Source organism: Larimichthys crocea, chromosome XI (genome assembly GCF_000972845.2).
Source record: "Larimichthys crocea isolate SSNF chromosome XI, L_crocea_2.0, whole genome shotgun sequence".
NCBI lineage: Eukaryota > Metazoa > Chordata > Actinopteri > Sciaenidae > Larimichthys > Larimichthys crocea.
In genome coordinates this window covers 17,113,725-17,140,802 of record NC_040021.1, presented here as the reverse complement: position 1 = coordinate 17,140,802, position 27,078 = coordinate 17,113,725, and the positions used below count along the sequence as shown (strand labels likewise).

The following is a 27,078-nucleotide window of genomic DNA, read 5'->3' as shown; positions in this document are numbered from 1 at the left end:
CCACCTACAAAGTGGTCCTGACCCAACCTCCTTGTTTTGAGGTGTCAGTTAAGTAAATGGGCTGGAAGCAATTGAGCTGTTAACCCATAGAAATACACTCCAACGTCTGAAAATGTCTGTGGGAAAGACATCAAAACATAAAAGATATTCTCTCTCATTCGAATAACTAAGGATTGTCACGGTTTGACATATATGCTACAAAAAACTGAGATGAAAAGGATTTTGAAAGCAGAGCTTGATCAGGCTGGTGAAATTCACTTTATGGTAGTCGTCTACACTGGGTCAGACTAGACTTAAACCCTGGGGGGGTTTGATGACATCATATTGCAAGGAGACTGTTTTAAAATGATGACATTTAAATTATTCACTCCACTCGCCCCTCCACTAATGTAGCCAATAAACTGTCAGTGTAGGCTGACCTGGTCTCTGTTAAACGTCTGGAAAGGAAAAATGTGCACAGAGACAGAAAATCCTACTCTGCACCTGAACAGAGTGTGTGTAGTGGTGATGTGCAGGAGAGGTTTGGGTGGACTTGCTAGAAAATATCACAGGTTCAGGCGGGAGAATTAAGTGATATAGCAGCATTTCGGATACGTTTTTAATAACTTACAGAAACATTGCACCTCCCCTCTCTTTCTCTCAATCACACACATGCTGGTTATAGTGCTGTGCAGGAACAAGAGCATCTAGCGAGGGCACTGGCACTTTGCTTGCAGCTCAGTGAAATAGGTTCAATCCTGGAGCTGTAGACACTGTGGGCTCTTTTTCCACACAGTGCAGCCAAACACTAAAAACACAGCATAGACATCAAAATGTAGGTTCCTATTTTGTTCAAATCGTGTTCAAGTCGTGTGATCTCATGATTTCGTCATCTTAGATCACCTCCTTCACTGTTTACTGCTTCGTTCTCTTATTTCATGGATTCTAACACAACAAGCTTAATCCTCTCCTGACAGCAACACACAAGATAAATAAATCAGGAGGCTGACCTTGTGAACCGATCTGAGAATAACCTGAGAAAGAAACTGGACACAAACAACCCAGTCCAAATACGACTGATGGATTCGTTCTTGTATTTAAGCTTTGCATCATACAGCAACAAGTGGAGACAGGCACGTTTTGATGCCATTTGGTTTCTCTTATATGCTATACTACATTTACATATATAATCACTTAGGCACACTTGCATGCTGTTTAATCGTATCCAAATCAATCAGATTGACTTTCATGCTTAATTACTTTGTTTTAGTAACAGTAATGGAGGCAGCTGAGTGTATAGGAGCACTGCCATCTAGAATGAAACTATAAGGATGAACATAAGACCAGAGGTGAACAGATTCATACTCTGACAGCTGAGAAAACCTCATAGTTTCATAGTTTCCAAAAAATGTTTATTTATGGTGTCTGCACCATTCGGCCTATCTTTACTAAGCCTGTAAATAATTACAGCCATCGCTTGGTGTCTCTTTAAAGCATTACACTTTTCACATATATCAGTACATTTCTGTCTGGAACATATTGAATGTCTCAAAAACTCATTCAGCGCTGAGAGCACAGATGAAATGTATTTGAGTTTGACCTCAAAGAGGTATTTTGAGTCAAGGAAATATTTCAAGTGCATAAAAATGATTCAAATTCAAATTGCACAGTAACGAGTGCCAGTAGTCACAAAGACGTTTTTCTCGCCCACGGTACATGGTTTTCTCTGGTTGGAGCGAATATTATTATGTCCTTGCCCTTTTGCTCTTCTGATTCACTTGTAATGAGCTGCTTTAACATGGCCATACAAACACCGGGGCGCTGAATTAACTATTTTGATGTATGGACTCAGACATAGAAAAATTAATTTCTGTGATGGGCAGTTTCTTTCAGACGGGGGATTGATGAGAGCAGATAAATGCTTTGGAGAGTCAGAGGTGGTGATGAGGAGACACAAGATCATGACTGATTATTCTGCTTAAAACTAGATGCTCACAAATACAAACATATGCTCATACATGTACAGTTGGAGAGGTGTGCTTAATGCTTCGAAAATAATCTCCAGATAAATGACACCACACACACACACACACACACACACACACACACACCATAGCAGGGTGTTTGTTTTTTTCTGCATCATGGTTTGTGCTCTATTAACAATTTAAATCTGCTGCAGCCACCAAATTGTAAAAAGGCGTATAAACCCCTGATACTTTTATGTCCTTTTCGAGCTTTTCATTCTGCTATGGTTACACTGCTTGCTAAATCCACCCAAAAGCAGAGTAAGCAATGAAAGCCTTTTTATCAGCACAGCTGGTGCCCAAATATTCCGTGAAATAGTATTTAGTATTCTCTCCCGCTTTCTCGCAGAAGAGATGCCACCTCATTTCTTTTGTGTTGTTGTAATGCAGAAAGTCAGGCCTGCCTGTGCTTACCTTGGAGGTTCCTGCCGCTTGTCACACTTTGCTCTGACATGGGGTTTTAAAGTCTCTTTTAATTCACATATGATTGCTCCTGGTTGGCAAGCAGCATGCTGACATGTTTTAATTGACAGTTAGATAAACCCCTCCCCCGAACAGTGGTTGTGCAAGCGTAACTACGCACGGCAGGCCTGTCAAGTTATATTTCTCTCTCTATTTCAGAAGAGGTGTGGTAAGGCTGTAATGAGAAAAAAATTCTAAAAAGTCTTTTTTTTACTTTTCTAAAACAAAACAAAAAAACAAGAAATGGAACATAAGCTTCAATTATTAGCATGTCTAGCTTTATAACCTACGTTACATAGTGTTACTTTCAAGCCAAGGAGCATCTCATGAACTAACTACATTAGTTTGCAGGTTATTCGGTTTTCTTCAAAAAGCCCAATGTAGCCACATCAAGTGCATCCACTGTGGAAGCTGTTCAATGCTCTATGTTAACTTAAGCAGCTCTGTCCTGATCTTTAATGAACAGTATTTGATGCTCTCACACCAACTAATCCAGCCAAACTCATTATTGAAGGTTGTGTGATGTTAGCCAAACACACTGGTTAAATCTCATCCTTCTCTTGTCACACTAAAAGTGAAAATATAAGTATAAACTTTCATAAGTAGGCCTGTGTTAGTGAAGTAACCAAACAGGGTGATGTTAGAATGAAACAATATCCTGATCTAATATATTTCCTTATAATGCCTACAATACAAGAAAGTAGTTCTACACTGCAGTGTAACCTTAATGACCTTAATCAACTGGTGAGGATGCTAACTTTTATCCCAACACATGCATAGCCTAGACTATAGCCTCCCTCCTTTAGTGCATTATTGTGTATTTAAACTGTAGGTGCATAATAAAACACAATTTTACAAGAGATATTTTTCCAAAAAAATCAGCCTGAAACTATAAAAAGTCAGCTGTGTTGTTACCAGCTCATAGAGCCAACATTAGCTTAATTAGCCAGCTAAAAGCTGCAGCTTCAAAAATCTGCCATCAGAAGTTATCATTTCCGTTTGCCCGCAAGACATGATGAAGGCTGCTTTTATCTGCCTCTGTGTGAAAACAAGGACACGCTGTTCAAAAAAATTCTTAAAACCTTTTAGTCATAAAACTGCAGGATGTGCCATGTCAGAATAGAAGGTTTGGGCCTTGAAACAGTCATCTTAAGTCTATAAATGGCAGAGTTAAGAATATTGCGCGTATGAGGTAGATTCAGGGCCGGTTTTAGCTATGGGCAATGTGGGCGACCGCCCAGGGCACAGTCTCCGTGAGGGCGCAGGGTGTTGTTCGCCCAGGGTGCAAATGTAGCCAGAACCGGCGCTGGGTAGATTGATTTATTTTGAGTCTTTTTAATGCCTTTTCATAGATAAGGTAGAGTTATTTCTCAAGGTTCTAATGTTATATTCATTTTAACTCTATGTTAAGTAACATCATCATTTACTAATTAAGCCGTTCATTGTGACGAACCGCGAATTACGCGCAGAGAGAGAGAACTATAACTGCTGAGCATGTCAGTGCTAAGTGAAAAGTGACATACCGTATGAAGACTTAATGCAAGTCGAAGAAAAGTCAGTGATTAATTCCTGATTAATGTGACTTTCACTGGTGAAGGGAAAGAAGGGTCAAAGCAGAAAGCTAATTTTTCTTTTCTTTTTTCACCCAAGAAGACAAATGTGTGTCTTCTGTGGTGCTTTTATGACCACTGAGTGTATTTATTATCTGGATATAGTGCAGTGCAGATTGTACATTTTATACCAGCTCCTTTTGTTCATTCACCACCTCTAAAAACCTTCCCATATCTGTTCCCTTGTTTTTGCAGAGCTGTTAACAACACTCCTACAGTCTTGGTGGAAAGCATGTTTGAGGCCATACAGAGCTCTAACTATGTGGAGGCAATGGGCCAGTGAGAGGGATAATTCATGTCAACAGCAGAGCTCATATCACCCAGGGTGTAAAGGGACATCGCTGGAAAGGAACGTACCATAATATGTGTAATATCATTAAAAGCTGGGAAAATGTCCTGCTTAGCAAGAGGCAGAGACAACACACCCTGCACAAAACTACACGACTAAATCCAGACATGTATGGTGCATACAAGTCTCCTGCTGCTGCACACACACTATTTCCACAATTTTCAGAGCTTGCTCAGGACACCTGAATAAACTTTGCTCAAGGTTTAGGAATAATAGCTCTGTGCAGTCCTAATATCTGCACCATACTTCCATCATTTGAAAGCCATTATTTTTTAACTGATTTCATAATACGCACTTATCCAGTCTGAGCAGTCAAATCAGTAGGTTTATTGAAACACAAACTAGTTTCTCCCAAAGCCAAAAAAAGGTGAACACATCCGCAAAGCAGTTACCACTGAGGCCCCTTTTTACACCTTATTTGGTGCAGTTAAATCGAATCCTGAACTGTTTACCCTTTTAGTTTTGGCTCCCATCAGGTTTGGAGAATGCTCCAATCAAATCAGGTCTGCATGAAACAACAGCTCCACAGCCAGCCTGACACAGGTGATTTCACGCCACTTTCAAGTAAATCTTGAAGAGGGCAATTTAAGGTGAGAAGCCAACCAGAAAAATGCACTGTCTCTTACTAAGCCCTTGATATACTGCTTTTTTTTGGTTGCTGTATTTTTCCTTTGCTTGTCCAAATGCCTCCCAGACCATCACTTTGTGGTTTTAAAGCTGCAGTGAAATTTAAAAAGTAACTGCCAGCTCTTTGTATGTAAGTAAGTCCATCTATTAATACAATAATGGATATTGGGACCTGCAGCTTCTCAAAGTTCAATGACTTGCAACCTCATATGATAGCAGTAACCTTTTGCATGAGACACATCGGCTGCATCCTAGTGCTTGTGATTTTACCCTTTTGAGAAATCCATAATTTTTGACAGCTGAAGATTAATAATGTTTTGTCCAATAAACAGCTGACGTGAGCAATCGTGTGACTGATTACAAATAGTCTGCTTAAATGCCGTCAGTTGTTAATGGGAAAAAAGAGCAGAGCCAATGAAAAACTGCAACACAACTTCTGCTTTGGACCAATCCAAATAAATTATGTGAGAATAGGTGAATCTGTAAATCCTGGAAGAGAGCTAATTTAATATCCATAGTAATGGAGAATGATGCTCTAAGAACCTGAGTGTGAGAAGATTCAGGGATATCTGAGATGTGGAAGCATGTTTTGGCTCATAATTAATAAAACTGTTTAAAAATGTAAGTGATTTCCTCATGCACCTCAAGCAAACATTTGTGTGAAGCCACAAAATGAGACTCCAGTTTTAATATCTGATGACATCATACTGTTGGTTGTAGTTTGAAGTAAATTCTCCCTGTTGAAGTGACTGTGCAGCAGTCCAGGGTGAGACCAGGTAAGATAAGAGTGATGACTGATTATAGAGCAAATATATCGGGTTCTGCTGGTGATCTGTAAAACTCAGAATTCAGAGCCAAATAATGTACTGCCCACACAGAGACACAGCTGCCAAATGCATGTCTGCATTTGATGGAGCTCTACTGACACCTAGTGGTGTTAAATAGTAAATTCAGATTTGGGATGATTACCCAGCTTTCTGCTTCAACGCAAAATACTGCAGGGGTGTGAGAAATATTCAGATTCTTTACTTCAATAAAGTACTAACACCTCACTGTGAAAGTACTGTCTGTACTCTCTGTCAAGTAAAAGTCCTGCAGTCATAATCTTATTCAGGTTATACAGCTATGAGACCAAGAGCATCAGCAAATACTCAATATTACAGGATCCAGATTAAAAGAACAAGAACAACCAATGTTCATTAAACTTACTTTAAACAGAAACAGATGAGATGTGAGGCCCCCTGACGCCTCGGGCCCCTGCGCCTGTGCCAAGTAGACCCGTGAGAAAGTGAGCCAGCATGCAGAGTACCTAAAACCACATTGTGTTCAGTTTCCATCACTGTTATCATTTACACCTGTGCTTTTCCTACTGTGACATGTCAACATGTATTCAGCAAACCATTCCAAAGTTGTACGTTTTGTGAATTTCCTCTCAATGCGTACGAAAAGAAAGGCATAAAAGGGTCTATTGCAAGAGTATAGACCTTTTTCACAGCAGCCATTTTGACATGAGGGTCGACGCAGGTCGCTCAGTTCCATTTAGTGCAGCAGAGAGTTTCCAGTGAACGAGCACAGCAGCACAGCAGCACCCAGACTCTGTCTGACCTGAATGGAACTGAACCTCAATCAGAATCACTGGTAACACCTGTGTTTACACTACTACTTCATGTCAAAATGGCTGATGTGAAGGTCTGTTATACACCATCATTGTACTAAAAGCATAACGGCAACAAAATACATTAAAAACCACTATAGAGATACAGAAATGTGGAAAAACAGTGACAACACAAGTACACACAGACATCCTTTTAATTTGCACAGTTAACATAAATAAGTGCTGGGGGAAAAAAACAAAGTGAAGACTAAAATTAAGAATGAGTGATGATTATAATAACGACTCAAACTCTTCATGAAGAACTAGTTGCACAGCAGACATTTTCTAGATAGATAGATAGATAGATAGATAGATAGATAGATAGATAGACACTTTATTGACCCCGAACGATTGATTTACATTTAAACATTTGCATAGAAAATAAATATATAACTGTGTTAAGCAGTTGCCCCTGCTAAACATCTATACAAAAACTATATAAAAAGTAGAAAGTAACTGTAGAAATAAAAATGCTACATACAAATAGAAAACTATATAAAAATGATATAAAGTGGCCGTAGAAATAAAAATGTTGTATAAAAAACATGATAATGGACTGTGTACAATTAAATTAGGCTATTAACAGATGAATGAAAGCTGTAAATAAAAAGGTGAATTTAATAACAGCTTTAATTAACACACCTGTGCAGACGAGCTACGCACTTTTTTTATATTTTTCTATAGTGTGGACAGCCTACAACAATTAGGCTAGTAGCATTTTTTTTTTTTTTTTAAATTAAAATGTCGTTTTGAGTTTAAGTAAATGTATTCGTTAATACAGTAAGGTTCAGAGTAAAACATAAGAACTTTTACAGCAATAGTTAGCTTCATTACCTCTGCAGCGCAGGATAAACACTCACTGCACCTCGCGCGGACGTCACGTCACGTCACGTCACGTCACGCACGGCCGCGGAGGATGCGAGGCACTTCCGGGTGTGGCCGCGCGGAGGGGTGTCGTTGTGCGGTGGGTGCAGCATCCAGAGATACAAAGGAGACGGCGACAATGGCCGATATATCACTGTACCTCACTAACGTCAATGTGTCCATAGGACAGACCATGGACGTGCAGCAGGTCGGTAAACAGCCTTCTCTTTCATCAACACATTCTCTCGTCATGTTTTGTTTACTGGGTGATGAAGATGATGATGAAGATGATGATGATGATGTCCTGCAGCTTGTTGTCACTTGTCAGCTTTGTCGTGTCGCTGTTCCACATGATAATACACTAGAAAATTATGATTTCTGCATTGATTAACTGACTCCCTCATAAAATTGTCCCATCATAATAACACACACACTGTCCTATTGTTTATTTGTGATGCCCTCCCCAGACTCCGAGCCCTAACCCGGGTAAAGACTTTGAGAGTGTGGAGCTTGGGGAGCTAGACAAGAGAGAGGAGCAGCAGCACCAGCAGGAGGAGCAGAGGGAGAAGGTTCCTCGCAGGATCATTCATTTCTCCAACGGGGAGACCATGGAGGAGTACAGCACCGACGAGGAGGAGGGAGAGGACAAGGAGCCAGAGAGGAAAGACCTTTTGTCCTCCCCGGTCGATGCGGTGAGGGTGAGGAACGATGGAGGGACGGGGAATTCGTGTGTGTGTGTGTGTGTGTGTGGGCGGGTGGGGTATGAGGAGCTAAATGAGGACAAGGGCAGTGTGTGTGTGAGTAAGAGGGACAAGGGATTTGTGTTTTCTGTAAATAATTCATATTCATAGAAATATAGGAGACATACATGTAATGCTTTACAAATTTAAAAGTGTCCTCTTGGCTGTACATGTGTGTGTTGCAGTCAAAGTTGACCTGGGGTCCATACTTCTGGTTTCACATGTGGAGAGCTGCGACGTCCACCATCTCAGGTTTGTTCATTAAGGTCATTATTTACAGGCCCGAGGATCTATTTCTAAGCTTGATTCAAGTTTTCTGGGATTGAAACTGGGTTACCATGGTAACCTGCTGTGGGGAAGGTGCATTTAAGGGGCTAGTCAACAGATCGAATACTGACCCGTCAGATGCTGACATGGACAAAGTTCATAATAAAGTGACAAGTAATAAATAAATAAATAATTTCTCTTTTTTTAGGAATACCATGATGATTATATCAGATAGAAGAAAAAAAAAAACATTTCTTCCACACTGGTTTTAAATCCGACCTTCTAACAAACAGAGATTTCAGTTTAACACTATCATTCGAATGATTGGTGATTAGAGCTGCGTATTAATTGCACACACTGTTGTTCAAGTTGCTAATTAGCTCAGTATATTAGAAATGTAACGTTCCAGTCAGGTATTCATTTCTTTAGCTCAGTTTTATCTCTGTCTTGCAGTAGGAAGAGTCTCACTTTACCATAAACCTCTGCTGTATCATTTATTCATATCAGTTTATTTGATTTATGTGTCACTTTGTTATCGGCTTATTTTGCATGCTCATTTTAGACCACACGTACACATATAAGTTTCCAATGTAGTGACAAGACGAGTTTGTTGTCTTTTTACAGTGAACACATTTAAAACTAGTGTCATCCTCTGATTTTAGTTATTAGCTTAGTTCACTGAGAGGTAAGTAGGGCGGGTTGTAAGTCGAGCTTTGTTGGACCAAAACAACAAACCACATTAAATGGATTCTGCTGTTGCAAAAATCTCATTTGTGTGTTTCAGATGAGGTACTCCAACTCGTGTTACTGGTGATGTTGTCTCATTTCTTGTGATAAAAATCAACTCTGAAACTGAGATTTGTTTAGAAAATGACAAGAGAAACCTCAGTCTAATTGGTACTGCTGACATTAAACAGGAGAGGATTGGAAGAAGAAGTTTGTCTTACAAAGATTAAACGGTCCTTTGTCATTGATTAGTCCAAACAGGGTGATGCATCATTAGTTGAGGATATTTGCCTTGTATTTTATCACCTGCAGATTCAGTTGCTTCTTTATTCTTTTCCAGCCTGTGATTACCTGGGGGAAAGGATGGCCTCCCTCTTCGGGATCACATCAGCCAAATATCAATACGCCATCGACGAGTACTACAGGATGAAGAAAGAGGTATGTTGCACTGAGGTTCTGTAGTTATGAAACTATGTTATTGTGATTTCGTGTCTGGCTTACCAACTAATTCTTTGTGGTGTCAGAGGGAGGAAGACAAAGAGGAGAACCGGCTGTCAGAAGAAGCAGAACGATCCTTTGACCAGCTGCAGTGTCAGGGAGACGAAGACGAAGCGATCACCATAGCGGACCAGACACAGGCGTCCGCCGCTCACCCTGATGTGACCTATCAGGTCGAGGATGAAAGTCAGGCACCTTCAAGCACCATCGTAGTCCCCGCGATCGTCACGGCAACCTAAGCATCCCTAGAAATGGACGTTTGCCCCTTACTGTCTGTCTGTTTGTTAAAGAAGGAACACTGTCTTGTTTCACCAAGCACCGTTTGGTTTGTGTACGACACAGCTTTAGATGGGCAGCGCTGCTGTATTGTGGTTGTTTGGCGAGGACGTTAGCGGTGACTGCTGAGTGTCCCTTTGGAACAGTGTGGTAACTGATGAAGCACCTGCCGGATAATGAAGCAACATATTCAGAGCATCAGATACATTAAAACAAACAAATGTGTTTTGAAAACATACATTATGAGCCAGAAAATCATTAGCTCCTCAGTTATTACATTATCCAGCCGCATTTGCATTATCAGTTGCTGCAGCAGCCTCCCAAATTTGAACGTTTGCTGTGGAGTGACCGTTAAATGTCGCTCCCCTGTGCCTCCGACGGACCAGACACTGTGCCTAAATCACCAATACAGCCAAGTCAGTGACAGTTCTGGATGAAAAAATATATTTGAAAATGATTTAAGACATTTTTAAATATTTGATGCACGTCCAACAGCTGTTTTCGTCCAGATCTGGTCAAACTGGTGCATTCTTGTTAAACCTGGCTGCACCAAAGAGCTGGCCATTTTGACACACACTCACCTTTTCATTAGCTTTCTATGTTTTTGTATTAATGCTTACTGAAACTTGCATTGCACTCAGTGTGTGTGTGTGTGTGTGTGGAAGCACCGAGCACGTTTAGCCTTGGTTATGGAATCACCTGTGGACCACATGTCTGACATTTTGTTAAAAAAAGCAATGAAAACGGGTTTATGTGTTCTATGTTGCTCTTATCATCTGCCTTATCTGCTATGAACATAACATAGTAGATGTGGTGTGTATGCCTTTGATAATGGCAGGGAGCATTGTTACACTAAGTCTGTATAAAGAGTTGCAAACTTACATTTTTAACTGTTTTTCGTACGATTTTTGATATTTCTGTATTTATTTAATTGAACTGACGAAGCACTTAATTTAAACATTTTTTCTATTGATTTAGTAATACTGTAATGAACTGTTAATAAAATCATAATTATTGTCTGACTTTTCTACTCATCCCTTTGTCAGAATTTCATGCTTCAACGTTTCCACAGTCACGAAAACCTTTATTATTTTCCTAAGTCAATGTTGGCAGTTGTGCTGATTGGTCTGCTCGTTGAAAGACTCATAGTGTTGCTACAAGTGTGAGTGATGTGAGGGCTTGTCTTTGTCACGGCTAACAAAGAGACTTGTGTTGTTCCGTACGCAGACTGCTCTGAGGTCAGAGGCCTCGTCCACCCGCCGCACAATAAGTCCATTCTCGGGTCAGAGTGGGTTTCTGTGGTCCTGAATGACCTCCACACGAGATACACAACACGCATACTCATATTCGAAACATAGACATGCAACAGAAGAGCTGGAGGGTTTGATAATGGAATGCACATTTGTTACAGCAATGATGAATGGCTTTTTCATAAAACAATATGTCTCCCTACAATGTATGTGTTTTATTGTGATGTCAGTTTAAAAGGTTTGTACACTGCAAAAGTCATTGTTGAGTTATTGTGAGATTATTTCAACATGTTTCCAGTTCAACCCAACTCTGTTTCAAGATTTTTCTAGAAAAAGCTAAAAATGTAGGACAAATAGCTGGAGAACAAGTTGCTTGTGTTAAATCATGTCATTACATTGCAGAGTTTTCTGATGTTTTAAAGGATTGGTGTGTAGGATTTAGTGACACCATGTGATGAAGTTACAGGATGAATCCTCCTTCACTCACTCTTCGGTTCTCCTGGGATAAAAAACAAAACAAAAAAAACATCAGGTGATTATGATAGTGATAGTTATCATTTATTATTATTTCATTTCTGTTGTATTCTGTCAGGAGAGCTGCCTAAATCTGACACAGCAGAAGTTGATTAGCTTAGCTTAGCATAAAAATTGGAAAAAGATAGCCCGGCTCTGTCCGAAGATAACAAAATCCATCTGCCAGCACTTCTGAAGCTCAGTAATTAATATGTTCTGCCCTGTTTGTTCATTCTGAACACAAAATGAAGGGTAAAAGGCTGAATTTTAATGATGTGTACCCGACTCCAGGAAGTTATTGCCCAAAAAAATGTAAAATCTAAATTGAAAATATAAAACTATTTTTGCTACATTTTGCTAAGTTTCCCTTTTAGTATGACTGCAAAAGCCTTCACTGTCTGGAAATTGCATATATCGAGACGTATCTTCCAAACCACACAAACACGATATGAAAGCAAAGCCATCTGCCGGATGACGCTCCATTTGGTGGCTGCTTACATGCTGCACCACGTCATTATGGTGATGGCATGATGGGACAGCTCGTCTCTAATGGTCACATCGTGAAGTCAATCCATGCCACAGCGAGGCCACACAAGGCCGCCTCACACAGCATCCAGACTGACAGACAATACCGCCCACTGACAGCCTGCACGCCCACGAGTCATGAAACACTGACAGAATTCTTCATGCTGTTAAAAAACAAAAAAAATAAGGCCAGATTTTCCTCTTTTATTATGTTTCCAATCCAATGAGATATCACAGATGAATATTTTCATTAGTAGTTGCTCAGTATCAGATGTGATGTGAGCCTCAGGGCAAGGCCAAGTAGGCGTTCTTCCAAATATGCTGTAATTGAAAAAGACTCCCTTAAAAAACAGCTCCTGGCTGTTTTTATATATATTATTTATTCATATGCTTTTGCTTAAATAATGTACATACTCAAAGCCTCTGGTGGGATTGTAAATTCCCCAACAGTTGTTTGTTCCCAAAATCCTATATATTTAAGGTGTCAGTTAACTCTCATGGGATTTGGTTGGACTGAAAACTTTCTCCACCCCTCGAGGCAAGCAAGGCAAGTTTTGTGTATCATAAACAAGACATCCACATGCATAAAAATGATCAAAAAATACAAATATAATGGATGGTTTATCACATTTATCTGTTCATAATTACTTTAGTTTTTCTTTAGTTTTGAATACATTAAAGATCCAGTGTTTCAGATTTAGGAGTATTTCTTTGCAGGAATGGAATACATTATTCATTAGTATGTTTTTATGAGTGTATAATCACCTGAAAGTAAGAGATGTTGTGTTTTCGTTGTCTTGAAATGAATCTTTTATATCTACAGTGAGAGCGGGTCCTCTTCCACGGAGTCCTACATGTTGAACCGCCATTTTGGTATGGTAGCCTAGAACAGACAAACCAAACCCTGATCTAGATACGGCCCTTTGCTTTTAATGTGAATTTGGCAGACAAAGTTTTTGTTACATGCTTGGAAGGAGAGGGTGAAATTGAGTATTTATTTAGTTGCAAATTGCAATTTCACCACTAGGTGCCACTAAATCCTAACAACAATATACAATATAATTTATTTAGGAAGAAACTAAGTTAAAAAAAAGTATAGAAATGATCTCTGTGTAACTCTGATTTTACACATCCTACGAACAGTTGTGATTAACAGTATTGGCCTATCAAATTTTGGAGAGGTCTGAGTGTGCCTCAGCTAACAAGCCATGAAAATTGCTCAGAAACATAAGTAAACGTTGAGAAAAAATCAGGGTGTTGTTACCTCTCCAACTGGCACGTACTCTTTCACTACATTGTTTCCTCTTTTTTCTGTCTCAGTCTCACGGATGTCCTGTGCACCCAAAGTAAACGCCTCAAGCATTTGCCTCTGCTGCCTGCCAGCAGCCGGCTCTGTTCCATGGTCCAAATCTCAATCATATCATGAACTAAATCTTTGCAGCTGTTTTATGTTGATTTCAGCTGTGTCAGCCCAAAAAGAATGGGCTGTGTCCACAATCGATAGACTGTAAAATACACAGGATTAGTAAGTGAGAGTGAGAAAACCTTGTAATTAGTAGGGATAGGAAAGCAGAGGCTGTGTGTGAGCAGAGTCCCAAATGTTCCCATTTAGTGCCTACAGATACTGTATTTTTAACTGAATTATCTAGTCATTATCTCCACTAGCTTTTCTTTATTATAAGTCATTGTCAGTTTACTGTTTGGTTAAGAAAAGATTTTCAAACAGGCAAAAATTCTGCTGTGCATTGTGAGTCCACTAGAGGGTAGCACTGGATTTAACAGAATTAGACGAACTGGGGTTACTATGGGCCAGTGCTGCTATTTGGGTTCAAACAATGAATGTAAATAAAGTCATTTTGTTAAAGATTTTGGGAAAACTTTAATTAATTGCTCTGACAATGTACCTGGCAGTGTGGAGGCAAAGCACATCATGTCTAAAAGTCCTGATAAAACAATGATAAATGGAAACATAATGTACTGAAGTACATGTTGACCTTTTTTTTCTGTTTGGATTTGGTGTCTGATTATGTGAAGACATATTTGACTGAGTGTCTGTCATTGGTTGGTGTATGGCCAACAGTCTGCAGTGGTGCAGCAGAGAGGAAACTGACTTTTATCTATTTGAGCAGCTTCCTTCTGGGAGACATGAGACATGCAGCAGTCACCAGGCAATCTGTGATTAAGAGGGAAAATCCAGAGTTCACAATACCATTCCTTGTGACTTAGTGTATACCGCTGCAGCCATTGAATGTGTGTGTCCGCACATGTGTCCACATGTGTGCGAAAGGGTCTGTCCCGAACGTGACAATCCCCCGCCTGCGTGTCCACGCACCGGCCTCGGGATTGTGTTGCTGCTTCAAACATACCTGACATTTTTGTGGGCTTTGAGTAGTGGGCGTGGGGACAGGAGGTGTTTTTAGCGCTCTGGGGAGACCAGTTTAGCAAGCATTTTCACTTCTGATTTACTCAAAGATGGTGCACGGGTCTAACCACATGTCCTAAAAATATGTTACACCACACCTGACTGCCGTATGTGCTGATACATCCACTCTGTTACTCATCAGGAGGCACATGCAGTTTAGTCACTCGCCAATTATTGCTGCAAATACTTTACATTGGTACAGTTTGTGCTGAGAATGCAACACGCCCTGCAGAACAGTTAGGAATTAAAAATAACCAGACAGGTTAGTGGCATGTAACACCTCTGCAATCTGATTTCTGATTTAAAAACAAGTATAGCTGCTCCTTGGCAGCAAAAGAGACATGTGTATAAATGGAAACAGACACAGGGGTGAGGGGGTAAAGACACAGAAGGACAGTGAGACATATAGAAAGACAGAAGGAGGGAGGATGATGAGAACAGCAGCAGCCCCTTTGATGTGGGCCTCAGCGGGGCCTTGTGTGTCTAAGACGAGGCAGGCCTAGTGAGGGAAGGGGATTTCCAGCACTGCTTGGTCTCCTGTCTCACCCCCTTAGCCTTTGCTTCCTCCGTGGGCTACAACTTAAAAACACAGACAGCCCGCTCAGACCGAGACAAAGACTCTAGGCCCGACACGTCAGTCAGGAATAACACTTTGATAAAACAGTGTTTTATTACTACATCCCTTTGATGGTGAAGCGTAGTAGAATATGTCAGATGGTAGTTTGTCGGTTGCTTTGAAGCATCAAGTTCCTTTTCTTCAGGTTTGCATGCTGCATGATGATAGTGTGATGCTTTTTAAATATACCCATACTTCCTCATCAAATCATTAGCATCCTTTGCTGCACGATAATCATATTTCATCCACAGTTTGCAAGCAACACAATATCCACATCTGGAAACATGAACGCTCACCATCCAATGCTTTCATTTTCAAACACACACTTTTTATTCACATAACATAGAAAACATCCTACGTGCGTGATTATGATCTCTGTAACTGCTAAAGCTCTTCTGCATGTCTCCACACACTTGTATTCTGTCTGCACACAGTGCCCTTTACACACCCAAACACACATGCACACACCCAAATGCAGAAACGTGCACTTTCTGCCTCTCCGAGAACTACTTCACACACACACGAACACACGCACACGTACACACACACGCGCGCGCTGGGTTGTGGAAAGTCCCTGGCACTAGCTGCCTCCTATCTCAGCTGCAAGTCTGCTAGTACAGGTGGCTGCTACAATGACAACAATGCAATGAAAATGTAACCTCTGAACGTATGCCACCTATGCTGTACCAGCTGCGCATGCACTGATTGACCTGCTGTTTGCTATAAAAATTTTAAACGTAGTCAAAAAAAAAAAGGGGCTTTCAGGGCTTGAAATTCAGCCCAGCCGCAAACTAATTCTGTCTGGCAAGCCGCAAGTTCATATATGCACTTTGCAAGGTTTTCCGATGTGTATTCAATAATTCTCCTCTAACACTGCAAAACAGAAGAAGGCTTCAAATATTTTGGACTAAAAATCTACTGTCATTTGTTCATGTAGTTAAAAATAATCTTATATCTTGGTGAAACATTGCCTCCTTTCAAGATTTAAACATTTATACGCAGTGGTGTAGCGGCGGCCTGGAGAAGTGAGTTCACTCTTAATCTAGCTTCTTTTTTTCTTTTTTTTTACAGAGGTCCGTCTAGCAAAGGATAAACAGTGACATATAAGACTACTCTTGCAGTCAGCTCACCTCAAAATGGGCTAATATGTTTTTTTGCACAGTCGCTTAACTTCTGCTGGTTGACTTTAGGGAGTAAATATCATTATGAAACAACTATTAGCAACAGAAGAGCTGCAGATTTTGCAATAACCCACAGACGAGTGAAACAACTACATAATTATGCACTGAGTGTTCCTTACTCGTTAACTCGTGAAAATTATTATGCCTTCATCATCCTTGAAAAAACTAAATCAGCTGGCAGAATATGACTAAATGATGTGCATCAGAGTGGATTTAAAAGTATACACGTCTATAGACTGCACTGCTTATAAGATATTTTTCTGAATCACAACTTTAACTATGAACAGAAGTTCTGTGCAACTGTCTCTGTACATTGTCCACTTGTGCTGTTTTTGTCAAACTCTATAGGCGTTTTGTTTGTCTTTTCTTATCTTTATGCTATTTTATTGTCTTTTCTCCCCGCTGTGTGGGAAACCTGTGGGCATGACGTTAAAAGCTGTTTTTAACCTGAGTCAGGCCCACAACTGGGGATGTTTTTCCTGCTAAAAGATAAAATGAAAAGAAAATTAAGCTACCTCTGTCATAGATGCGTATGTGTATGAGTTGAATAGAAGTCAAGTATCTTATTTTTAAGTAGAAGTGCATATACCATATGTGCAGAAAATGTTTAAAAGTCCTTGCAGAAAAAACAAGGTGAGTGGAATGTATGAGTCAGTTTGGATCATTGATTAATGGAAGCAGCTGATGGTATCTCATCCTTATCAGTGCTTTCTCTGATTGACAGACTCATTATGATTCAAACTATCGTCAACCATAAACCAGTGGATACAGTGTGGCCTTGATCACTACCTCTAACTTTCTTTTCATCTGGACACAAGTGACGATTGCTAGATACCAACAGTTTGTGAAAAAGTCCCTGTGCAGGACTGACTTGTTTTGTTTTGATATGCATATCCTCAACTGACTGATAATCACACTCACACAAACACCGGCATATATAATAAATTTCACACATTTTTTTCTACTTCTACCAGAAACAACCACAAAGAGATGCAAAACTACTACAAACAGACTTAAAACAAATACAAAGTAACATAAAACACTACAAACAGACTTAAAACAAATACAAAGTAACATAAAACAACTACAAAGTAACATAAAACAACTACTATGAGAAATAAAACAACTACAAAGAAACATAAAACAACTACAAAGAGACTTAAAACAAATACAAAGAGACTTAAAATAACTATTATGAGAATTAAAACAATAAAAAGAAGAAACATCAAAGAACTAAAGGGATATAAAACAATTACAAAGACTAAGAGTTTTTTTTTTTTGGAACTACAAGACATAAAACCAATACAAATTAAATCTAAAACAACTACAGCAAGATGCTAAATGCAGCCGTTTGTGTATTGTTCAGTCTCAGTGTCTGACCACAATGTAGAAAGGGTGGTTTCTATGTCTATGTGCCCACTGTCTCATAATCTAAGAAGGGCTGTTCTTGTTTACAACAACTATTATGAAAAAACATGGTTATATAGTATACAGCATGTAATGTGGTAATAACTAAATATTTTTTTCCACTTGGAACAAGTAGCAGTAAGTCTGATTATTTTGGCTTTTTGACTTTGTTTGAGAAACCTTCACTGGTCAGTGGGTGTTTTGTTTTGCAGGGTGGAGGCCTGCTCCCTTTTTCAGAATGGCTTATGTAACGGTTGGTCAGAACAAAACGGTAGTGAAACATCCTCTGCAGAGTAATGTGCCTGCATGGGTGGAGTGTGGAGCTGCAAAGGACACTGAGGTCCAGATGTATACTTTAGGTACTTTCCTCTGTAAAGAGCAGTCACCCAGTGTCGATCACTCATGTTCTCAGATCTGATATGCAGCGAGCAGTGTGGAAAGCAGTTTGAAACAAGGAAGCTGTAAATGTGTCAGCCCCCTGCTGGGTCAGTGACAAATAGCTCAGCTTGCGGTTGTCTGTGACAAAAATAACAGAACAGGGACTGTAGCTCTACCTTTAACTTTAGAAATAGTCGTATTTTAATCATTCACAGACAACAAGAGCATAGAAAAGTTGTATTGGAAGACAAAGGAAAAGCAGAGTTATCATCTGCTTCACATTTGTCCTCATGTGGAGGTTATGAGCAACACATTTAAGTTCATTTAAATTTGCTTTGTGGACGGCCTGTTGTGGTTTTCCTCTTAAGCAAATCTGCAAATTTCTAATGTAACTTAGATACTTACTATGTAAAGTACAGTGGCTGTAAGCAAATTAGGTTTTTTTCCCCCATTGGAGCACTGTCTTTATAGCACCATACAGCACAACAGTTTTAAACATGTGCTGTGAGATATGATTATAATATTAAAACATAAAATTCAAGTTCACAAGTACAGGTAACTCAATGAGGTGCAGTTTGTAATGTACACAAAGAGTTATTTTCTCCGGAAAAAATAACTCTATACATATATATATATATATATATATAAATACATATATGTATATATATATATATGTATAGCAACAACCTGTAAACACATTATGTGTTAGCAAACGTTATAAAATAATATAAATCCAATATTCACAATACTTTCAGCTCTGTTTTTGGTTTATATTAACTCTTGAGGTTAATAGTCGGCTCTTTAGCCTGTAAATAATCGACTTATTATGTTTAGCAGCTAGTTGTTAGGTTACATACAGTAAGCTTTAGACTAATCTTGAAAGAAGAACACAAACCATTGTATTTATAGTGCAGCTTTCTGTCTCTGTGCCAAAGAATGCAGTTGTTTCAGTTCTGTTTAAAAGAGGGAATACGTTTTAAATAGCATGTGCATATTTGTATTGAACAGGACCTTTCTTTCCTCCATCCTATATACTGAATATGACAACCATGGGTGCGTCCAGTCGCCTTTAACATGCAAAAAGGAGTATCAGGACCAAATGTCAAGTGACTGTATGAGCCTTAAGGAAAACGTTATGTCATACCCAGGTCAAAGGTGCACCTTTGACCTGGGTATGACATAACTTTTTCATGGAAAGCAGTGGTTATTTCATTAATGAAAAAAACTATGATCTTTGATGATGACTATGATCATTTTCACTATGACGAAGATGAAATAACAGAGCTAAAAAAAAACATTTGATGATAAAACCTATGATGAAATGCATGTTTTGTTATCGGAGCTATTGGACATTCAGAAATTACACAATATTTTTTCTAAGAAAAAAAACAAGGATATAGTGATACATATCAGGGTTATGAAACCCAACACAGCCTGTTATAAAAGTAGAAGTACAGTTGTCAGGACTGAGCACTGCAGTGCTCTGCAAGGGGCTGATCCTGAAGCAGCTAGAAGCTTTCCAGAGTGCTCTATAACTAATATATATTTATCTAAAGACTAAATAAAAAAAATAGATAAGACGTCATCTGCATAAACACACACACAATGTCATTTCATAGAAGAAATAATGTAGGTCCTTCTGGGACATGTTATTTGACGCTTTTAATGTTTCACATCACAAACTGTTTGTGTCATCAGAGCCAGGACAGAATGTGAAGAACGTGATGTCCCGGGGGACGTTGTGCATTGAGGTGCATCCCAGTGTAGATCAGTGACAATCAGAACATCTTGTCCCAAATTTGGTAACACTACCACAAGGAAATCTCCCGACATCCTGGAGGAGAGGAAACTCCCTGCTTTTGTTGTGCTCTGTCCAACCTACGCAACAGCAAAACAATAGATATTTTTAGCCCTTTGTTAAATTTAACTCACTTACCAGCACTGTTGAAATGAAATTGCTATTTACATTTCTGGAGGCTTTTTTGGCAAGCAGGGGCCTGTCTGCTGCTCGCTGCTTTGATAAAGCACTTGTGGCTGAAACTGTTGCATCTTTTTTCTTTGCCATAGGGAGGATGTGTGTGGTGGTGAGGTGCACTCAAAGCCCACTGTACCAAATACAGGCTCATAGATGAGTGCTTGTTATGTCTGTGCCTCATACACAGTACTGTATATTTACAGAAAGACTTGGCTCTTTTAATCTTCCCTTTAAATGTTCTCAACACAAAAGATCCCACGCCTTCTGGAGTCGCTACCAGACCAGCCTGTTTGTCTGTCTGTGGGGGAAACAGTTCATGACACACAGAGGGAAATATGAGAGGAAGAATAGAGGGAGGCAGTCAAGCAACTCATTGTCCTGAGTTGAGGATTCAGCGGGACAAACTATATGGAGACACGCAGTGAGAGAGGAATTCCCCCAGTAAGTTCAAATGATTACAGATGTGCGCCTGGCCGACTGCTACTGCACACATCTGGGCCAGAAAAGCTTCCCCGCACGCCTCCTCGTCCATCCTCCGAGCCCAGCAAGTCTTGTCTTTATAACACTGCCCTCTGCTCTACCCTGGAAAAGCAATTAGGTAGAACACATGGCCGGTGTAAACTACTACTCACCAGGCAGCCAGTTCACCAGCTGCGGCGGATCCACAGCAGAGTCGGTATCATGGAAGGCCTGAAAAGACCATTATCTTGGCGGCAGGGAGGAGAGATTTGGCGGAGGGAAAGTTTGGGGGATTTCAGAAGGGAGAGATGCGCCCTCTAAGTAACAGTGCTACTGGAGGTCAGCAGTAGTCCGCCACCTCTGCACTTTAAGAATACAGTACTGCAGAGTTTCCACAGTTAAATCCTCTTTTTCATTTCTTGAAAATCACTTCTCCAAACAAAGCAGTTTCCCTCTGATTTTATTTTGAAAAAAGCCCCTTCATTAAACTAACTCCAAATGAAGACATTCAGAAAATAGGTGTGAATGAGTACGCGTGCTTGTCTGAACATTTTGCTGTTAAATTTAGAGTACAGCATGTCCTCCTGACGTTCCCTGCTATTACTAATGATTCATAATTAGGCTGAAATAGCTCTTGCACACAAACGAGATCTTGGGTACTCCTCACCTGGCACGCACTCCATGTTTACTTCTTCAAAATGAGACGTGCACCTGAGTCAGTCAGACTTGTTTATGCTCACTCACAGACAAGAGGCGCTCAGATCTAGGCCGCATGTGTACCCTGCTGCACGCATGTGCGAACACACTAGTGGGAAATTCCCAGCAAAAATTCCACTCTAGCCGTGTGTGTGCACATTCCTGCGCCTTTCATAACATCTCCGCTGCTGAAATGAAAGTCGGATTTACAGTTGTGGGCCAGTTTTGAAGATCTAGCGTACCCTCAAGCTAGCAATAAATCTTCTTAGACTGAGGATATTGCATGTAAGCCTATATCCCTGCTAGATTTCCTGGATGCAGTTCACTTTGGGAATGTGGGGGAGCGTGAAAGAACAGGCAGAGTAGACAGGAGGAGGAGGAAGACACCAAAGGACTAGAGAGAAAAGTCTTCTTTAGGCACTAAGATGTTAAACACAGTAAAATATTGTCCAATAATACATGGGATTCCATCTCTAAATAGAGTCTATGTTTTGCCAGAATGCAAAATAGCATTCTGACTCACCATCAGTCATATCGGTTGTTTAATTTTTGGGAAAAGTTTCCTCATTTCAAATTCCCCTAACATTCCCTGAAGTGATTTCATCAGTGAATGTAGTTATTTAATTCTCATTCTGTTTGGCTATCTAACATAACCAAATAAGATCGATGAGCGCATGTTTTCCATCTGTGGACAATGCGGACACTCAATTAATGAATGTATAAGTGTGTGAAAGGGGGGATTTTTATAGGCGTACAGTAGTGTGCAGAAAATGAGTCATGCTTTTTGGTCACTTGGATCACTCTCCCTACACAGTATGCTACGAGTGTGTCTATCAAGCCGCGGTCTTGCTACAGTACAGCCCAATATTTAGTAATATAACAGCTTTATTGTTGGTCTTTCACATTTTTGGTTTGATGTTATCGCTTTCATCATGGTGTATGTAATGGTCCAAAGCGCAGTTGGTTTTGGACATTGCTGCAGGGTACAGTTGGCATTGCTGCAATGCAGCAGGGTGTTTCCTCTCTTCTTAAACCATCAGGAGATTAGTTACTCCACTCTGTTATTACTGAGGCCTCCAAAATTACTCTATAGATGGGTTTTCCAGGTTCTGTATCAGCCATCTCCTTGTACCTGGAAAATCTCTTTAGTTTCCATTTGTAGGAATCATTTTACTTTGGTTAGATAGACGTGCCACGTTGATGTAGATGTTAATACTGTTGATTATTTTTCATGCATTTAATTATGCCCTTCAAAAGAAAACTAGAAACAGAGGGGCAGCTAGCCTGGCTGTGTGAAAAACAAACTTTCTTCAACTTAGAATGTTGGTAGTCTCTGGTAGATGGAAAGTTGTGAAAAGTAGGTAAGCCTGTTTCTATTATTTGTTGGAGTAATCATGAGCAATAAAGTAACATTTGGAGTTCAGTTGCACTAATACGTTGGCAACTAGCTTTTGGAGTGGAGCATTTAGCAGCTAAAAAGTACAGTGGCTCAGAAGGACAAACGTGCTACGAAGGCTCAAAACATTTCCATTAGGAGAAAAGTAGAAGGGGTGCAGAAAGACAAAAACCAATACAGCAAACACACTGCAAATATAGAAATAATGAAAAATCAAAAACACCAAATGCAACAGAAAAATGCAGTAAACACAAGGGAAGAAGAAGATGTCAGCAACGTGAACTAATTCTGCAGGATTACAGAAAAATCTGTTGTGAATAAAAACAAGATTATTTAATAGATCAACTAAATCAAATTGTTGGAAAAAAATAAAGTTGTTTTTCGGTGTCTTTAGCCTTGCCCAGTGCAGTGGCTTTTTGTTTTCTGGTTTGAGCTCAACAGAGTGAAAGATATGGCTTCAAAGCCTGAGGGCCAGGGCTAAAGTTGCACTTGCTGTCAACGCTCATGTAAAACCCTGCATGTCTGGTTTGCACACCGCTATCAAATGGTGGGCATTAAAGGCGCACATAATGAGATAGCTCACCGTGACGCATAATTGACTGTAGAGGATGATACGGTGAGCAGGGTATGAGGCACTGCTCGACAAAGCTTACCAGTAGAACCTGATAGTTAAGGCCTGTCTGAATACGCCTGTTGGTGAGTACTCGGAGACACTCTGAGACGTTCACAGCCTCAAAAGACTGAGAGACTTCGAAAAAAAGAAGAAGAGGTTTTGGGTTTCCTGCTGCCCTGTGGCACAGCAAAGTGAGACGTCTTTGCTTCCTCAAGCTTGTTTTTGTTGTTTGAAGTCCCCATTTGAATCTTCTCTTCTGGTCTAAAACGGCTATTGAACTTGCCCACCTCTCCGACATCCAGCCGTGTGGGTTTCTTTGCATATTTAGAACTTTTTATTACAACATTAGAGGCTTTGTGCACCAAGTGCTAATCTAATTTGAATTAAATGTGTCCAGTATCTGTGAATATAATTTGTGTTGTGTCTATCTCTGGGATATCATGTGCGGTTTATTTTAGGCTTTTTTTTTTTCATGTGACATTTATAGTAGGATATGAGGGTTAAAACCACAGATACCCACACCTCCCCCCGCACACTTACATGTTGGCTCTATTGTTTCTGCAGACACCTGTTCTTATATGGTTCACTTTGAAAGACCAGCCAACGAGGTCCCAGTCAGCTCTTACTCACTGTTCATTGACTAAGTTTTTACTGGAAAGAGGAGATAATGATATAGGAGGGGTGGGTTCAAACGGGGTCACTGTCACTACTGTTTCACTGTAAAGTCACGATAACCTTACACCTCAGACTACGAATGAATGCGGCTAAACAAAAGGAACCTTCAGTGGGATTTTTTTTTTTTTTCACACTTTAGAAGTGCACAACTTTCCACACACATCTACATCTGTCTTTGACAAAAAGCAGAGGAGGAACATGTCAGAGCTCACGGCGCAATTGCACAATCATCATGACTTCTGCTACCGGCATGCTGCTTGTATTGAACCCTTGCCTTTGGCTTTGGTTTAAACAAACTGCAAAGTCAAATCCATGACACGCTGAATTTTCCAGCTGAAACTCATCTAAAAATCGAACGCTGCGGTATCTATTTTTCAACCAACTGTGGAAGCTTTATAATGCATCAACCACATTACATAAACACTTCTAAAGTTAGTCCACGATGTGGAAGAAACGCAAGCTGGGTCTCCTAACGTGGCCAGTGCTGCAAATGGTCATGATGTGCTTTAAATTATTGCTCGCCGGCAGGAGGTAAACCTCAGGCAGACCCACTGCTTTAGATTGTGAAGCAGCATGAATGGTTCAGGATTATAACTTAAAACTGTTACATACAGTACATAAAATATTAAAGCGACATTCTGGCAATTTTACACATAAACGTCAGTTTATTTGCCATGAAAAGTACAACATACTCTGACAGCAACAACAGGTGTGAGGTGTGGGAAGTTTGAAAAGTTTTTTAACATAAAGCCTGTGTTACAAACTGGAGCTGTGGGCTTAAAAGAAATTAAAATTTAGGTGGTAGAGGGTTTCTTGTGAAAACTGCTATTAAGTTGCATTGTGGGAAATGTAGGTTCCGGTGTTTTTGGCCTCTGCTGCCTCTACTTTGACTTTTCTTTTTATAAATCTGTCTCTAACAAGTCCACTTTATAGAAGTGTGATAATAAATTGGTTAAATACCCCCTTAAAAACTTAAATTGGCATTTTCTACTGTGAGTTTTACTCCGACTTACTAGATAATGACATCTGATCTGCAGGCCTTAGCATTTAGTGTTCAGATCTCTATATGCAAATCAGTTGAGGGTGGAGTTGTGTGAAGGTGGTGTTACTGGAGATGATCTTTTACCTTGCAGGGAGACTTTCTTTGCTTAAGAATGTGGTCACACTGTGCGATACAGATGTGAACGTATTTTGATCACACTGCGTTCTACATGTACCTTGAATAAACATGTGTCTGTCATCACAGGATAGGAGAGCTAGGATCCAGATACTGGACCCTGAATCTAATAAAGATTTGCATTCATTTCCTTTTTTCCTCTTAACATACATTTTAATTACAATGTGTTTTATAAGCTCTTACATTGTGTTTGTGTTCTTCATCTGTTGTAAAGTTGCAGCAAATATGCAAAACTGAGTTGTGTTTACTTTCTATGAGAGACTTTATTTAAGTTTTGTTTTCTCCATTTTCCAGTCTCAGCGGGTCATAGCACATCAGATATTTAGCTGCATGATGATCACTTCAGCACTGAAAGATATTACCTGAATAGTGCATGTGTGAAACAGCAACATTTCCTGGCGAGTAGTCCAGTAAATAAAACGTGCATTAAAGTAGACTTGACCCAGCTGGAATCTGACAAACTCATTGAAACTGGACTAACACACGTCTAATGGAAAATCATACCTGCCCGTGTTTTCCACTCTGTGTGTCAATATTCTTTTTCAAACAGGCGAGTTTAGGGCATCAGATCAGACGTGTGATTTTTATTTTAAAGGCCTGGCATCTGTTCCGTGCTGCAAAGTAAATTTACCCACTCTTAAAAACCACGCTCATTGCAGCCACGTTGATCTGCGTAAAGTACCAGATTGATTGCGTGCGCTCTGGTGTCTCACTCTTAAGCAGCCCAGCATGAATGAAAAGATTCTATTTCATATTAATCACATTATGGGTTTTCCATTTTTGAGTCTAATACCAAATACTTCCTTAAGCGTTTCACCACTAATTGCAACTCACCTTAAAGCTATTGTGCAACCAGATAACTTAGAAGGAACAACATGCAAATTCTAGAGAAGATGCTTGTAGTAAAAGGAAGCCAGCGCACAGGGTTGTTATCACATGCTCACTTGTATCACTTTTGCATTGGTCTGCATTTTGGTTCATTTTAGATAAGCTGTTCCTAGAAGCAACAGCGTTCAGATTCTTAGAAAAAAGTGTTTTGTTTTTATGAGTCAAGATTGTCATGCCTTTTTAGAAAAAAAAGAAAGAAAACGGTACAGTGTAGTGTTTGTGGGCATTGGGTTTGTACATAAAACTGCGCACAAAGAGCAGCTTCAGAGAAATATATTTGGGAAATTTTAAAAACGGGTCTAAAAATGTCCCTGGTTACGGAAAGAAAAGTTTAAAATGTTTTATACAAATGAGTCTAAATGTCTCATTTTAAGTTATGAGGGCTTTCAGAAGAAGGCCTCATCATACTAATGTTTCCCTTATTGCCTAACAGCTAAACTTTTTGTGCTTGGAAAACATTAGACAGACTGTGGCTTTGCAATGTAAAAAAAAAAAGTATTTTCATAGATGGTTGGAGATCCCCCTGCACTCCAGAGTTCAGTCCCACGCCTCTTCTCTTAGACCCGGGGGTGGGGGTCTTTCTGGTTTCAAATGTGAATACAGTGTGCAAATGCTGCGTTGGTACTGTAAGAATGAGCCGAGCATTTGTAGAGTAAGAACAGAAGCAGGGGGTGAAAGAGAGAGAGAGAAAGAAAGAGAGGTAGCAGAGGTGGGGAAGAGGACAGGAAAGGGGGAGGAAGGGTAGAAGTATTGGTTGAGGGTGAAATATCACAGCAAAGGATGCTTTAGCAACATAATAGACACATTCTGTTGCTTTGTAGACATGTATTT

General features: G+C 39.9%; 1 protein-coding gene and 1 long non-coding RNA gene across 3 annotated transcripts in view; one reads left to right on the top strand and one right to left on the bottom strand.

The window, feature by feature from the left end:
* LOC113746945 (uncharacterized) overlaps nucleotides 1-7,615 on the bottom strand; it is an 82,986-nt gene extending 75,371 nt beyond the window's left edge. Inside the window, exons 1-2 of the long non-coding RNA XR_003463253.1 lie at nucleotides 7,540-7,615; nucleotides 6,261-6,360 (exon numbers count right to left, since the gene is read on the bottom strand). This is a non-coding gene — a long non-coding RNA (uncharacterized LOC113746945). The remainder of the gene's footprint in view (nucleotides 1-6,260; nucleotides 6,361-7,539) is intronic.
* zgc:153383 (protein FAM177A1) lies at nucleotides 7,579-11,110 on the top strand. 2 transcript variants are annotated; one of them, XM_010746153.3, is made up of 5 exons: nucleotides 7,579-7,777; nucleotides 8,037-8,261; nucleotides 8,495-8,561; nucleotides 9,643-9,740; nucleotides 9,827-11,110. In XM_010746153.3, exons 1-5 carry the CDS (start codon nucleotides 7,622-7,624, stop codon nucleotides 10,037-10,039), a joined length of 759 nt encoding a protein of 252 aa, XP_010744455.2. In that variant the 5' UTR covers nucleotides 7,579-7,621; the 3' UTR covers nucleotides 10,040-11,110. The 2 variants fall into 2 exon arrangements, with proteins under 2 accessions (XP_010744455.2, XP_010744454.2); XM_010746152.3 differs by having other exon boundaries at nucleotides 7,581-7,777; nucleotides 8,037-8,267.
* Nucleotides 11,111-27,078: the final 15,968 nt, after the last annotated feature.